General features: G+C 37.7%; 1 protein-coding gene across 1 annotated transcript in view; it reads right to left on the reverse strand.

Annotated features, from left to right (window-relative positions):
* The window catches only part of KIF14 (kinesin family member 14), a 71578-nt gene that overhangs the window by 34081 nt on the left and 19882 nt on the right, over positions 1-17615 (reverse strand). The window contains exons 13-18 of the mRNA XM_017499389.2: positions 17239-17423; positions 10171-10273; positions 8590-8750; positions 5307-5454; positions 4413-4565; positions 1567-1693 (exon numbers count right to left, since the gene is read on the reverse strand). Coding sequence (XP_017354878.1) covers positions 1567-1693; positions 4413-4565; positions 5307-5454; positions 8590-8750; positions 10171-10273; positions 17239-17423 — 877 coding nt within the window. The remainder of the gene's footprint in view (positions 1-1566; positions 1694-4412; positions 4566-5306; positions 5455-8589; positions 8751-10170; positions 10274-17238; positions 17424-17615) is intronic.

The raw sequence follows: 17615 nt of genomic DNA on the forward strand, positions 1-17615 counted from the left end.
AAAAAAAAAAAAAAAAAAAAAAAAAAAAAAAAACATATACAAATCAATAAAGGTTATATACCACATTAACAGAATAAGGATAAAAATCATATGATCACTTCAATAGGTGCAAAAAAAGCATTTGACAAAATACAACATCCTTTTATGATAGACTGTATAGAGGAATGTGCCTCAACATAATAAAGGTTATATATGACAAGCCCACACCTAACATCTTCAACGGCAAATAGCTGAAAGCTTTTCCTTTAAGATCAGGCACGTGACAAGGATGCCTATTCTCACCACTTCTATTCAACACGGTACTGGAAGTTTCAACAAAACCAGGTGGGCAAGAAAAAGAGATAAAAGTTATCCAAACTGAGAAGGAAGAAGTAAAATTGTTTGTTTACAGATTGCATGATCTTACATGTAGAAAACTCTAATAACACTACCAAAAGTGAAATAAGCCAGACATAGAAAGATAAATACTATATGATCTCACTTACATGTGGAATCTAAAAATGTTGTACTCATAGGCACAGAGAGTAGAATGATGGTTACCAGGAAATACAGGACAGGAGAATGGGAAGATGTCAGTCAAAGGGTACAAAATTTCAGTTATGCAGCATGAATACACTCTGGAGGTCTAATGTACAGAAAATTGCCTATAATTAATAATACTATATTGTACACTTGAAATAAGAGAGTATATCCTAAGTGTCCTCATGACAAAAAAAAAAAACAACTAGGTGAGGTGATAAATATGTTACTAGCTTGATTCTGGTAATCATTTGCAATGTATTAAAAACATCATGTTGTACTCTTTAAATACACATAATTTTTATTTGTTAATTATACCTCAGTAAAGCTAGAAAAAAATTATCTCTTACGAAAAAAATGTCTAAGTGAAAAAAAACACAATGTGCTCCATGATTAAGCATAACTATTAACAGACATAAAAACAAGGATTAAGAATTAGAATAAGATTTTTTTTAAAAAAAACATGCTGCACATTGAAATTTTGCTTACTATTTGCTCAGTTGCAGTACTATTAACAAATTGGCAGACTGGGTGGCTTATAAACAACAGAAATTTATTGCTCACAGTTCAGGAGCCTGGAAGTCTGAGATCAAGTTTCCAGCCTCAGTCAGGTTCTGGTAAGGGCCCGGTTCTGGGTTGCAGACTACCGTCTTCATGCTATGTCCTCACTTGGTGGAAGAGGTGAGGGAACGCTCTATAATTTCTTTTATAGGGGCACGAATTCTATAAGGGCTCTACCCTCATGACTTACTCACCTACCAAAGCCCCCAACTTCCTAACACCACTGCCTTGGAGGTTATAAATTCAACATATAAATTTTGGGGGGACACAAACATTCAGTCTAAAGCATTGAGACAATAAATATTCCAAAAACTGAATATTCAAGACAACTACTTATACAAATTTATGTAGATCCAGAAAAGTTAACAACTAGAATAAAATAGTTTGAATATATAAAGGCAACTAATGCTAACATTTTAGTAATTATTTACATATAAAAACATGCATAATTTTAGAAAATATTTACTAAAATCAGCATACACTCACTTGTAAAAGTTTTATCCCTATTGCTCCGATTCTGCTGTAGAATTTGTACTTCTTTAGCAATTTTTTGCTTTTCAGTTTCTAAAGCTTCCAGAATTCTTGCATGGCGGATGCTATGGTCTTCTAAAGCCTAATTGATATTCATTCACACAGACCCCCGAGTGACAATATGCAAAGAGAGAAATTATAACACCATATTGAGATGATGGACATGTTAATTTGCTTCACTATAGTAACCATTTTACTATTTATATATCTCATAATATTGTCTAACTTAAATATACACAATAAAGCCTATTTTAGAAAACACCAAATTGATAATAATAACACACTATAGGAAACCTCATTTTATAGTACACTTTTAATTAAGCCTATATAGTTAATATGGTTTTTTGGTTTTTGTTTTTTGGGTTTTGAGATGGAGTTTTGCTCTTGTTGCCCAGGCTGCAGTGCAGTGGCATGATTTCGGCTCACCTCAACCTCCGCCTCCCGGATTCAAGCAATTCTCCTGCCTCAGCCTCCCGAGAAGCTGGAATTACAAGCACAAGTCACCACACCCGGCTAATTTTGTATTTTTAATAGAAATGGGGTTTCTCCATATTGGTCTGGTTGGTCTCAAACTTCCAACCTCAGGTGACCCGCCTGCCTCAGCCTCCCAAAGTGTTGGAATTACAGGCAGGAACCACCACGCCCAGCCTAGTTAACATGTTTTATGTGTTTTATTAAACACAATAAGCTTTTAAAAATTATTTATAAAATTTCTTTATAAAATAATTTTTCCCCACAACAATATCATTAGAGATTTTTGATGACATAAATTAATCTTTTTTCTTCCCATTGATAGAAGTTAAAAAAAACTAGAAAAAAAAAGAAAATGAGTCATTATATCAAAAAGACTCCTGCATGTATATGCTTATCACAGCACAATTCACAATTGCAAAGATATGGAATCAACCTAAGTGTCCATCAACCAATGAGTGGATAAAGAAAATGTGATACACACACACACACACACCATGGAATACTACGCAACCATAAAAGAATGAAATTTTTGCAGCAACTTGAATGGAACTGGAGGCAATAATTCTAAGTGAAGTAACTCAGGAATTGAAAACCAAGTATCACATGTCCTCACTTATAAGTGAGACCTAAGCTATGGGTATGCAAAGGCATATGGAGTGGTATAAAGCAGCAGTCCCCAAACTTTCTGGCACCAGGGACTGGTTTGGTGGAAGACAATGTTTCCACGGACAGTGGGGCAGGGGTTGGTTTCAGGATGAAACGATTCTAGCTCAGATCATCAGGTATTAGGTTCTCATAAGGAGTGTGTAACCTAAATTGTGAAGTGTGTGCAGTTCACAATAGGGTTCGCCCTTCTGTGAGAATGTGATGCTGCCATTGATCTGACAGGAGGCAGAGCTCAGATAGTAATGCTTGCTTGCCTGCTGCTGACCTCCTGCTGTGTGGCCTGGTTACCAACAGGTCACAGACACAGACTGTGTGGCCCAGGGGGCTGGGGACCCCTGATACAATGGACACTGAAGACTCAGAAACAGGAAGGGTGGGAGGGGGCAAGGAAAGAAACACTATCTATTGGGTACAATGTACGCTACTCAGGTAACAGGTGCACTAAAATCCTAGACTTCACCTCTATACAATTCATCCACGTAACCAAAAACCACTTGTACCCCTAAAGCTACTGAAATAAAAAATTAAAAATAAGAAAACCCAACAAAGCAGGAAAAAAAGAAGAAAAAAGGACAAACTGTTTAAAAAGAAAAAAAAAGGCCATACCCAAGAACATTTGTTGACTAAATAATTTAAATTTAAAAGACACAAGAAATCTAGTTTAGTACAAATAAGTATTATAAGCCCAGTAATAATAATTGTTTTCCAAGATTTAAACAGTTCTATGTTTTTCTCCTAAAACTCTCTAAGGTGGTTCACTAGTCACTTTGTGTCCGAGAGTTGACTAGCAGATGTATAATAACTGTATTATGGTATCAATACTTTGCAATTATTAGGAGTATTTTCCTCCACCCTAACTCCAACCCTAGTTTCCTCGACCCCACAAACTTGGAAAAAAAGAGAAGTAAAATTGCCATTTGAGAGATTAAAACCTAAAGATTAAGATATAAGGAATCAAAACAGTGGCTTGTAAACTTTAGTATTCATCAGAATATCCCACAGGGCTTCTTAAAATAGGTTCTGTGCCCCACTCCCAGTTTCTGCTGAAGTTCTGGAGTGGAGCATAAAAATTTGCATTTCTTACATGTTCCCAAGGTAATGTTGAAGTTGCTGGTGTAGGTACCACATTTCAAGAACCCGTCATAGAAAGAATGACCAAAAATGTTGACAGTAAGGTGTCTGAAGGTATTAACATGCTGGTTTTATCCCTGAGGCTTCTGAAATCGATTAGTGTGAGGTGGCCTGTGAGATATGCCTCTGTCCTCAATGACACAGCAGGTGCCTGAGCTCATAAGACTGAGATAACAAATGCCATACTGTGAGTTCTTTTAGGAAACAGCCTGCTTGCTGCTCTTTCCACAGGCAGATGTTTCATTGTGACATCAAGATGTGACCCAGCGTAGGAGCTGTGCCTTTCTTCCTTCCTCTATGTGCCCTAGTACTATTTCACTTATTCAAACTACTTGGCATGACTGATAACCAGATAGTTGTAGATGCATAAAAAGAGAAAACTGGAGTGGAACTAGCTGGAAATAACAAGTCTGTCTCTTTCAAAGTCTCTATGAGCAGATCTGTGAGCAGCACCAGGATATAAGGAAAAAAAAAAAAAAAAAACCTGCTTTTTCCCAGAATAGAGCAAACTGGTTATACAATGAAATTACCTGTTTCGTAGCCAAAGTCTCCATTTCTAATCGCTTTTTGTTGACATATATTTCCTGTTCAAGATGCTGCTTTGCCTTTTCTAATTCCTCAATTTTGTGATTAGCCTTCTGGTTATTTATTTCCTGCATTTTTTTCCTTTGAGACTCTTCTCTCTTTAAAGAACAATAATAAAAAATAACTCAGGCAAAAATAGTAGCAAAAAAGTATAAAAATCCCTTTCTCTAATCAATGTACAAGAAATTACTCACTAATAGAAAAGTTGCCCTATTAGAGCTTCTCCACTTCATTCAGGTAAATATCACTAGTCAAACTTTTTCGAGTATTCTCTAAAATGGGCTTCTGGGAATATACAATTTCCAGTAAACCAAGGAGGCAGCCATGACTCAAGTGGCTAGAAGACAGAAGTTTCTCTGTTTTTCTTCTTCTTCCAGTAGCCATTGTCTACTATCACTTTTCTTTTTCTTTTCTTTTTTCTTTGAGACAGGGTCTTACTCTGCCAAGGCTCACTGCAGCCTTGACCACCCTGGGCTAGATGATCCTCCTATCTCAGCCTCCAGAGTAGCTGGGACTACAGGTGCTTGCTACCACGTCCAGCTATTGTTTTAAACTTTTTGGAGAGACCGGTCTCCCTACATTGCCCCTAGCTGGTCTTGAACTCCTGGGCTCAAGTGATCTGCTGCCTCAGCCTCCTAAAGTGCTGGGATCACAGCATGAGCCACCATGCCCAGCCCCGTTATTTCTTAAAGTAAAAATAAAGAGGACGAAGATTCACTGCAGATTTGTATCACTAATCTCTGATCTCCTCCAGTTCCCTTACAGGGACATAATCAACTTTACAAGCAACACATCATTTGGGGTATGCTGTCAGAAAAAAAAAAAATTCTGCCTTTTACCAATTCTGCTTCCAATGCTTTTATTTTGCTCTCATATGCAGCTTTTTGAGAAGAAAGCTCTTGCTGAGCCATTTCTTTTGCAATCTGGATTCCTTGCATCATTTCTTCCTTGGCCTTCAACTGTGCCTCTTTTATTTCTGCTTCGAGTCTACAAGGTAGCAAGATGTTTACAGGGTACATGTTAAGAATTCTTTATATATCATGATGTGGGGGGGGAACCCCCAAGTGCCATGGCAAGGGTCTGAAGCCTGAGCCTGTTCCCATGTAAATATTGATTTAAAAAAGAATTAGAAATATAGGCACATAGTTATTCCTTTATATAATCATATACAATCTTAAGGTTTCTCACTTATAATCATAAAGATACATACTCAATATAACCTTTAATTTTACTGATAATTATCGGGTTATGAAGCATGGAACTGGGGTGACACTGTAAACAAAATGATCCTAAGGCAAGCTGCTCTAAGTTCTCTGCCATGCCCACATAAGGACTGCTGGAGGGCACCTCGGCTGTGGGGCAGCACCAGTGCTGGGAAAGCGCCCGCTGTTTAGTCAGCTAGGGAAGGAGATGTCCAAAATGGCCAAGACATCTCCTTCCTGGGGAAGTTTAAAGAAAACTCCGCTTCTCCAAGCTCTTGTGGTACGGCTTGATGGTGGTCAGGTAGGCCCACAGATATCCCGGGGCTTAACTGTCTCTATGTGATGCTGTGCTTCAGTGGTCATGTTCCATGTCCACTCTCACGCTCCGCTTCTGCACCTGGTTTCTCTTTTTCTCAGAAGATAAGAATTAATAACAGTAACAGAATTTTAATGTCCTTGACATTTCTGACAAATATGCAAAACGTGCTGACGCATTAGGTTTTCTCCTTGTCTCAGCTGCTTGAAAGTCCTGGGCCCCCTATCTCCAAGACACGTGATTTACCTGACACAATCACTGACCACCATTACCTCACCCTACCTTCCCTGCCCCCTGCTTTGTACTCAATAAAAGTCAGAGTGTCCAGGCACTCGGGGCCACTGCTGGACTCCGCGCTTTGGTTGGCAGTGGACCCCCGGGCTCAGACTTTCTTTTCTCTATCTCTGTGTCTTGTGTCTTTTATTTCTAGTTTCTCGTCGCCACACCAGCAGGGAGGGGCTCACAGGACCCTGTAGGGCTAGACTCTACATCATAGCAGCTCTTAATCCTATTGAAAAGTTTTCCATTGAACAGAAGTTTAAACTTTTAAACTTAATTTCTTAAAACTTAATTCCTGACATTCTATTAACAGTGTTTTTAAAATTTTCACTGGCTCTACAATTTTTACACTCAAAATTTAAACACACAGGATGAAAAAATTGCTTATTTCTAACTTAGTTACTATTGCAGATGCTAACATTAAATAAATATATTTTTCTAATGCTTAAGGAAAATGAATTATATAAAAATATGGTTTCATCATATACAGTACAGTAAATATTATAGTTAATATAATAAATACAAAATAAGGTTATTTTATGTTAAACAAACATTGGTTAGAGCGAAAATTATATTTCATACGTCAATAACCTAATTTATATTAGGAAAATATTGACATGACTAAAAATACATGATATGAGAGCTGATAAGGCAGAGGTCGTATCATATATTTTAAGCCATTTATAATAATTTGATGTTTTGATAAGTCAAAACATGAAATTAGCTTTGTCACTTCTCCATATATAGGACAGAAAGAATCAATGATTATACAAAACTAAAGAGTCTTTCTTCTCAATAAAATCAGTGCTTTAGTAACCGTATTACACATAAATTTCCATTCCCAATTTTACTGAAAAAAAGAATAAGAATATTAGAAGAAAGAAAGCTAGTGGATTTCGCAGCTAAAGAGAGAGGATAATGGCTATTGTTTAATGGATATAGAGTTTCAGTTTGGAATAATAAAAAATTTCTGGAGATGGATGATGGTGATGGTTGCACACAGTGTGAAGGTACTAGAGTGGGCACAGTGCCTCATGCCTGTAATCCCAGGACTTTGGGAGGCTGAGGCAGGTGGGCTGCTTGAGCTCATGAGTTTGAGACCAGCCTGGGCAACATGGTGAAACTCCATCTCTACAAAAAAATTAAAAAATTAGCCAGGCGTGGTGGTGTGCACCTGTAGTCCCAGCTGCTCAGGAGGCTGAGGTGGGAGGACGGCTTGAGGCCAGGAGGTAGAGGTTGCAATGAACTGAGATCATGCCAACTGTACTCCAGCCTGTACAGCAGAGCCAGACTTTGTTTCAAAACAAAACAATGTGAAGGTACTTAATGCCACTGGACTATACAATTAAAAATGGATAACTTGGTAAATTTTGTGCTATTTATATTGTATTCAATTTAAAAAAATTCTTTCTAAAGGGCAAAATCAGGTTGAGGCTTTTTAAAAGGTGACAAAGCAGTTAGTCTAGCCCATAACTAGTTCTTGATTCCTCGTCCTTTCATCCTCCTAAATCATCAAGCCTTATCGATCTTATCTCCTGCATGTTTCTTTCCTACCTAACCACACTATATTTACCTTACTTCAATAATCTCCTAGCTGTATTTGCAGGTTTTAAGCTTGCTCTATCTCTAATCCATTCTCCAAATTTCAATGTTGGTGATCTCTCTAAAAACGTGATTCTGATTATGAGTGTCTCATGTCTGCTCAAAATTCTTTAATGTTTCCCTAATCCTTTAAGAGAAAGTCCAAACTCTTTAGCATTTTATTTGTATATACTTTATCAGTTAGCTTACAAGGATAGCGCTTATGCCAGAAATCCTACAATACTGCATGAACTAAAACTGGGGCACAAGAAGAAAAGAAAACAAAAGTACACCCTCCCAGTCTTTCTCTGGCTAAATTTGAATCGTCTATTGGGATTCTCCTCTACAGAACATTTTCTCATCTTCCAGAAACCTTTGCTGATAACTGGTCAGGGCCAGGTGTCACCCCGTGAGCTCCCATACCACACACACAGTGCAGGACTCTTTCAGAGCACGGTGTCATAGCACTGTTAAAACTGTCAGCCCCGTGAGATGATGAATTCCTCCAGGACATGAGCTAAACTTCAATCCTTACTCTTTATATCCCCAGCATTTGGTACAGTGAGACACATAATAGATGCTCAATAAATATTTGCTGAACTAATGAATGCACCAAGAGAAAAAAATAATATCACTAGAAACTAGCACCCAAAGATTTAATTACTAGAGATTGGCACAATGTGATGAACTCTGTTGTAGCTCTCTCTCATACACTTACTATTTCATATCAACAGCAATACTTACTGTGATCTCTGTGCCATGAGCAACTCATTTTTTGCAAATTCGAAGTCTTTTGGACCCTCACTTATAAGAGGATCTCTTCCAGATGGCCTTCCTCCTTTCTGGACTTCTACTGGATGGTTAAATCTAAAATAATGATCTCCACCAAGAATCACTCGATCACCCTAAAGCACACAAAAGAATTAACTACTTGAGGTGAGTCTCAACCAAAAAATTACACAAGAAAATTCATTATGCCCAAAAATTCAATATAATCTAGTGTTAATGATAAACATAAACATCATAGCAACTAACATTTATTACTTTTTTTGTTGTTTTGGGACAGAGTATTGTTATGTGGCCCAGGCTGGAGTGCAATGGCTCAATCTCAGCTCACTGCAACCTCGGCTTCCCGGGTTCAAGCAATTCTCCTGCCTAGGCTGCCTGAGTAGCTGGAATTACAGGCACGTGCTACCATGCCCAGCTAATTTTTGCATTTTTAGTAGAGACAGGGTCTCACCATGTTGGCCAGGCTGTTCTCAAACTCTTGACCTCGGGATCCATCTACCTCAGCCTTCCGACATTTACTACTCTGTATATACCAAACACTGCATTAAGCACGTTACATATATAGTCATATGTCTCTTAGCAACAGGGATATGTTCTGAGAAATGCACTGTTAGATGATTTCATAGTTGTGTGAACATCATGGAATGTATTTACACAAACCTAGATGGTATAGCCTACTACACACCTAGACTACATGGTATAGCCTATTGCGCCTAGTTACAAACCTGTACAGCGTGTTACTGTTCCGGACACTGTAGGCAACTATAACACAATGGTAAATATTTGTATATCTAAACAGAAAACAAAATAGTAAAAATACAGTATTATAGTGTTATGGGACCGCTGTTGTATATGTGGTCCCTCACTGCCCAAAACATCCTGAGGTGCATGACAGCATGTTATCACATTTACGACTCACAACAACTCAGTGAGATATATATAATCATGCCAATTTTTGGAATGAGGAAACCAAAGAGCACAAAGCTTAGTAACAACAGATATTCTTTGAGAGCTTACTATTTGCAGATACTGTTGTAGGAACTATATACACAAATTACTATTTCTGTTGATCCTTCACTATCCCTGAAAGGCAGGATATATAAAGTCACAAGGCATCTGGGTTTGCCTGCAACATACTGCTGACATTTTTTCTCCTGATGTAATGATTAATAATGATCTCAAAAGTGTCCTGACTTGGGTGATATTGTTTGATCACCTAGTTAAATAATTTGCCAAAAGTCACGTAACAATGGCAAAGCCAAGGTTTCAACCCTATCTGGTCTGATTCTAAAGCCTAGCTCTTATAGGACACCTACTGATACTGCTAGTGGTCAGCTCTTCAGGTACTGATTCATATAAACGTAACTTCTGTCTTTGCACAAAAGAAAGCAATTAATAGGAAAATTAATTTTGAAACGAAGAAGTCCTTAATCTACTTCAACACCCTTACCTTAGAGAGGAAACTACAACTCAAAGCAATTCAATGGCTTTTCTAAAGTCAAACAGTTTCTTATGCCGTAGCACCCATCCACTTACATGATGTAATACTGTGAGTTCCAAAATATGTTTTCCATTTATGTATGTCTTTGCTTCCCCAACTGGGACAATACTCACTGTTCCACCAAAATTTTTGATAATACTGTTAAAATAAGAAACACATTGTTACAATTATAGAACACACTAAAACATAAGAAAAAGGCAATATGGGATAATTCTTCTTGGGCTATTCCTTTGGTGTTAAGGTTCATACCAATATGCAATAATAACAAGGTTATTTTATTTTCCTCCAACTAGATTTGTTGTTGTTGCTGTTGTTGTTTTGAGACGGAGTCTTGCTCTGTCGCCTTGGCTGGAGTGTAGTGGTGCAATCTCAGCTCACTGCAACCTCTGCCTCCTAGGTTCAAGCAATCCTCCCACCTAAGCATCCCAAGTAGTGGAATTACAGGCACCCCTCACTATGCCCAGCTAATGTTTGTATTTTAGTAGAGACAAGGTTTTGCCATGTTGGCCATGCTGATCTTGAACTCCTGACCTCAAGTATTCCAAAGTGCTGGGATTACAGGCATGAGCCACTGTGCCCAGCATCCAACTAGATTTTGAAGTTTGGTGAAAAAAACCTGGCCTCTAGCAATCCGATCCACCAGCTGTGGAAACATTTTTCATTGGATGTATTTTCATTATAACTTCTTTGAAAAACAAACAAAAAACTTCCCCAAAAAATTAAAAAAAAAAACAAAACCTAAAGCAAAAAACATTAACACATTGACACCTATTTCTTTTGAATAAAACAGTTTTAAGTGCTTTTTAAATTTCTAAGTTGATAGTTTTACATATGAGCTTTAAAAACAGAAAGAACAAATATTTTTCCCCTCTTGAAAAAAGTGGGGTACTACAGAGGAAAAAAAAAGCATGGAGATGAAAACATACTCAAGTCACCTAATCAACTGGATGATAAGGTGATACTGTGGAAAATCAGCTATAAGTGCTATATATTTCTTTGAGTCTGTTTATTCAGGGAATAGGAAATAAACTCCAAAGTCCAATTCATCTTTGGATTAACTGGATAGAAAGAAAAGGAAAACTGCAACAAAAGCTGAGTCCTAACCAAAGACCTTTTTAGCTGTTGATTAGGCTCCAAGATCTGTAATTGGAGAACAATAGTTCAATTAAAGCATCTAGAGAAAAGTATATAGAAAAAACAGTTCATCCTTAGGCATTATATCCCTCCCACCGGTCTAGTGCCTTATCCACAAAGTGCGCTTGTTCTGATCCCTTTCCTTTCCTAATTCTGTCCACTCTGCTCTCAAAATTCCATGGCCTACAATTCTGAACTCCCCACAATCTCGCTTCAACCACCAACCTCCCTCATCTGCCACTATTTCCCCATAAGAACTCCATTTCACACTAAACCAACCATATGAATGCTCTGAATTTGCCTTAATGTCAGCTTTCCTTTCTTTGAGTCATTCCTTCCAGAGGTTAAGAAAAGTCACATCCTCTCCCTTATTGCAACCATTCTTGAAGGTGCAACTTTCAGTCCTCCAAGAAGCTATTCTTTAGGGCTTAAATTAGAAGTCAATTCTGCCTTCTCTTTACTTTTAAGTAGTAAGAATGCAGTACTCATCTAACACATAATATGCATTAATGGATACTGAAGTTCTTTTTATCTCTTTCATATGACCAGCCTCAGCCATGGAGTTCTCTTATTCATTAAGCCTCCAAGCGCCAGGTATGTGTCAGCAATGCAGACAGACATGAAACCAGCTCTCATGAAGTTCACGGTCTACTGAATGAGATAAACTGACGAAGGGAATAAAAATGAAAGTAGAGACTTAGAGGCAAGCAGTGGGCTTCCAAGTTCCTTAGTGGACTCTTAACTCTTTGGGAGCATGTTCTGTATCTTTGTCACAGATGTTAATAATACTGTATTTATTTGTTAAATAAAATAATTAATAGGAAAACAAAAGAACCTAAAGAAACGAGGATATGCCCTACCAGATATAAAGATTCATGGTCAGGTGTGGTGGCTCTGGATTACACCTGTAATCCCAGAACTTTGGGAGGCCAAGGTGGGTGGATCATATGAGGTCAGGAGTTGGAGACCAGCCTGACCAACATGGCAAAACTGTCACTACTAAAAATACAAAAATCAGCTGGGCGTGGTGGCATGCACCTATAATCCCAGCTACCAGAAAGGCTAAGGCATGAGAATTGCTTGAACCCAGGGCTAGAGGTTACAGTGAGCCAAGATTATACCACTTCATTCCAGCCTGGGTGACAGAATGAAACTCCATCTCAAAAAACAAGAAAAAAGATATAAAGATTCATTACAGGCCAGGTGCGGTAGCTCACACCTGTAATCCCAGCACTTTGGGAGGCCGAGATGGGCTGATCACCTGAGGTCAGGAGTTTGAGACCAGCCTGGTCAACATAGTGAAACCCTATCTCTACTGAAAATACAAAGATTTCCCAGGTATGGTAGTGGGTGCCTATAATCCTAGCTACTCGGGAGGCTGAGGCAGGAGAATTCCTTGAACCCAGGAGGCAGAGATTGCAGTGAGCTGAGACGGTGCCGTTGCACTCCAGCCTGAACAAAACTCCAACAAGAAAGAAAAGAAAAGAATAGAAAGAAAGAAAGATCGATTCATTACAAAGCTCAAGTAATTAAAAGACTATAGGGTATTAGTAGGAAGAAACAGTTTCCCATATTTTTAGAAATTTTTTGTAGGAGTGCTATAGATCCCAAAAGAAGCAATAAACTATTTAACATATGGTACTGAGAGAAACGGCTATTCACATGGAAAATAAATGAATTTAGATCCCTAATTCACACCCAATAAAAAATTCCAGACATCCAAGAACTTAAATGTGAAAGCAAAACTTCAAAACATCTAGAAGACAGAAATAAAGATGTTCTTTGAAACCAACGAGAACAAAGACACAACGTGCCAGAATCTCTGGGACACATTTAAAGCAGTGTCTAGGGGGAAATTTATAGCAATAAATTCCCACATGAGAAGCAAGTAAAGATCTAAAACCAACATCATCAAAATTGAAAGAGCTAGAGGAGTAAAATCAAAAAAACTCAAAAGCTAGCAGAAGACAAGAAATAACTAAGATCAGAGCAGAACTGAAGGAGATAGAGACACAAAAAACCCTTCAAAAAAATCAATAAATCCAAGAGCTGGTTTTTTGAAAAGATCAACAAAATAGACAGACCACCAGCCAGATTAATAAAAAAGAAAAGAGAGAAGAATCAAATAGATGCAATAAAAAACGATAAAGGGGCTATCACCACCCATTCCACAGAAATACAAACCACCATCAGAGATTACTACAAACAACTCTATGCACATAAACCAGTAAACCTGGAAGAAATGGATAAATTCCTGGACACTTGCACCCTCCCTGGTTTAGACTTCTAAACCAGAAAGAAGTCGAAACCCTGAAAAGACCAATAACAAAAGCTGATGTTGAGGCAGCAATTAAGAGCCTACCAACCAAAAAAAGTCAAGGTCCAGATGGGTTCACAACTGAATTCTACCAGACATACAAAGAGGAGCTGGTACTACTCCTTCTGAAACTATTCCAAACAATAAAAAAAGAGGGAATCCTTCCCAAATCATTTCATGAGACCAACATCATCCTGATACCAAAACTGGCAGAGGCTCAACAAAAAAAGAAAACTTCAGGCCAATATCCATGATGAACATAGATGCAAAAATCTTCAATAAAATACTGGCGAACCAATTGCAACAGCACATCAAAAAGCTTATCCAGCATGATCAAGTAGGCTTCATCCCGAGGATGCAAGGCTGGTTCAACATACACAAGTCTATAAATGTAATTCACCACATAAACAGAACCTAAGACAAAAACCACATGATTATCTCAAGAGATGCAGAGAAGGCCTTCAACAAAATTCAACAGCCCTTTATGCTAAAACCTCTCAATAACCAAGGTATCAATGGAACATATCTCAAAATATTAAAAGCTATTTAAGACAAACCCACAGCCAATATCATACTGAATGGGCAAAGACTGGAAGCATTCCCTTTGAAATCTGGCACTAGACAAGGATGCCCTCTCTCACCAATCCTATTCCATATAGTATTGGAAGTCCTAGCCAGAGCAATCAGGTAAGAAAAAGAAATAAAGAGTATTCAGTTAGAAATGGAGGAAGTCAAATTGTCTCTATTTGCAGACGACATGATGTATATTTAGTAGAACCCATCATCTCAGCCCAAAATCTCCTGAAACTGATAAGCAACTTCAGCAAAGTCCCAGGATACAAAATCAATGTGCAGAAATCACAAACATTCCTATACACCAACAACAGACTAACAGAGAGCAAAATCATCAGTGAACTCCCATTCACAATTGCTACAAAGAGAATAAAATATCTAGGAATACAACTAACAAAGGATGTAAAGGATCTCTTCAAGGAGAACTACAAACCACTGCTCAAGGAAGTAAGAGAGGACACAAACAGATGGAGAAACATTCCATGTTCATGGTTAGGAAGAATCAATATTGTGAAAATGACCATACTGCCCAAAGTAATTTATAGATTCAATGCTATCCCCATCAAGCTACCTATGACCCTCTTCACAGAACTGGAAAAAGCCACCTTAAACTTCATATGGAACCAAAAGAGAGCCCACATAGCCAAGACAATCCTAAGCAAAAAGAACAAAGTTGGAGGCATCTCACTGCCTGACTTCAAACTATACTACAAGGCTACAGTAATCAAAACAGCATGGTACTGGTATCAAAACAGGGATACAGACCAATGGAACAGAACAGAGTCATTAAAGGCAATGCCACACATCTACAACCATCTGATCTTTGACAAACCTGACAAAAACAAGCAATGGGGAAAGGATTCCCTGTTTAACAAATGGTGTTGGGAAAACTGGCTAGCCATGTGCAGAAAACAGAAACTGGAGTCCTTCCTGACCCCTTACACTAAAATTAACTCCAGATGGATTAAAGACATAAACATAAGACCTAACACCATAAAACCCCTAGAAGAAAACCTAGGCAAAACCATTCAGGACATAGGCATAGGCAAGGACTTCATGACTAAAATACCAAAAGCATTGGCAACAAAAGCCAAAATAGACAAATGGGAGCTAACTAAACTCCAGAGCTTAAGCAAAAGAAACAATCATTAATTAGAGTGAACCGGCAACCAACGGAATTCGAAAAAAATTTTACAATGTACCCATCTGACAAAGGGCTAATATCCAGAATATACAAAGAACTAAAACAGATTTACAAGAAAAAAACAAATAAACCCATTCAAAAGTAGGCAAAGGACATGAGCAGACACTTTTCAAAAGAAGACATATATGAAGCCAACAAACATATGAAAAAATGCTCATCATCACTGGCCATTAGAGAAATGCAAATCAAAACCACATTGAGATACCATCTCACACCAGTTAGAACGGCGGTCATTAAGAAATCTGGAGACAACAGATGCCGGAGAGGATGTGGAGAAATAGGAACACTTTTACACTGTTGGTGGGAGTATAAATGAGTTCAACCATTGTGGAAGACAGTGTGGTGATTCCTCAAGGACCTAGAAATAGAAATTCCATTTGACCCGGCAATCCCATTACTGGGTATATACCCAAAGGATTATAAATCATTTTATTATAAAGACACATGCACACGTATGTTCATAGCGGCACTGTTTACAATAGCAAAGATCTGGAACCAACCCAAATGCCCACTGACGATAGACTGGACAAGGAAAATATGGCATATATACACCATGGAATACTATGAAGCCATAAAAAACCATGAGTTCGTGTCCTTTGTAAGGACATGGATGAATCTGGAAACCATCATCCTCAGCAAACTGACACAAGAATCAAACACCACATGTTCTCACTCATAGGCGGGTGTTGAAACACGAGAACATATGGACACAGGGAGGGGAGCATCACACACTGGGGTCTGTTTGGGGGAATAGGGGAGGGACAGCAGGGGGGTAAGGAGGTTTGGGAGGGATAACATGGGGAGAAATGCCAGATATAGGTGACGGAGGGATGGAGGCGGCAAACCACATTGCCATATATGTACCTACACAACAATCCTGTATGTTCTGCACATGTACCCCAGAACCTAAAGTGCAATAAAATATATATATATTTTTAAAAAGGTTAAAATCCTAAAACATATATATATAGTTACACCAGAAAGCTCATGAAGGATTGGCAACTCCTACAAATTATTAAGAAACAAATGAATCAGTTGAAAAATAGAAGACATGGACAGTCAAGTCACAGAATAGTAAGCAAAAATGGCCAATCTACACATGAAAAGATGTTCAACCTTATTACTAACCAGAAATGTAATGAATCCATAAAAAGATAATATTTTATGTTCATCAGATTGGCATAAATTAAAATCTGACAGTACCAAGTATTGGCAAGGATGTGGAATAACACGTATTCTCAATGCCAATGGGAATAAAAACTGGTAATCATTTTGGAAAACAACTTGAAATTATCTACTGAAGTTGAACATGTACATATTCTAAAACCTATTATCTTTACTCTTAAAAAGTGCTTCCTAAATTTTATAAGAGATAAATTCATACAATGGAATACTTCGTAGCAGTGAAAATAAAACAGGACCAATGTACATAAATCTTAGAAACACAATGCAGAGTCACAAAAGTTTACATACATTATCATTCCAACAATATACAGAAGTATTATTCCATTGTAATGAACAAAATTAACATAAAACATTTTTAAATTGGTCAATCCAACCAAAAATTCTGCTATGTAAGATACATGGTTTACTTTCATGTGCATCATTATAATTGCAAAAGAGATACTATTCTTCAATCAACAGATCAAGGATGCCAAAACAAAAACAGAGAGAGCATTACACTGTACTTTATATTGAGAGTAACTGACCTTGTCTTCCTTACAAAACATGCAGAATGTATGTTTTTCCTGGCCAAACAATGAGTTTGAAAAATTATACCAAACGGTCAGCATCAGAGAATATGCCATATGAAGGAAACCACATGTTATCAAGATATAGAACAGGTGCCTTTTTTATTTTAGAGGATTAACATACCAATGATCATCAGCAATCAGCACCCCAGATAACTGAATATCATGGCTTGAGTTTGGCTTATACTTTCCAACTGTAGTTGTTCCTTCTTTTATCATATATAGCAGCATCTCTGATAGCTGTGGATCTTCATTCAGATTAACAAGGTTTGGCAAATGATTGTCCATTTGAAATGTAATTCCTGCTTTCTGGTAGAAGTCAGAAAAAGAAATTAATCTTAATCACAGTATGAAATTGTTAAATTCACCTAAAACAAATAGTCTATATTAAACATTAGAACAATTTCTATAAGAAGTCTCAACAAATTAGATTTTTACATTTTTTTTTTTTTTTTTTTTTTTGAGACAGAGTCTCATCCTGTCATCCAGGCTGGAGTGCAG

The sequence above is a fragment of the Cebus imitator genome, unplaced genomic scaffold (assembly GCF_001604975.1).
Source record: "Cebus imitator isolate Cc_AM_T3 unplaced genomic scaffold, Cebus_imitator-1.0 Scaffold257, whole genome shotgun sequence".
In the NCBI taxonomy this organism is placed as follows: domain Eukaryota; kingdom Metazoa; phylum Chordata; class Mammalia; order Primates; family Cebidae; genus Cebus; species Cebus imitator.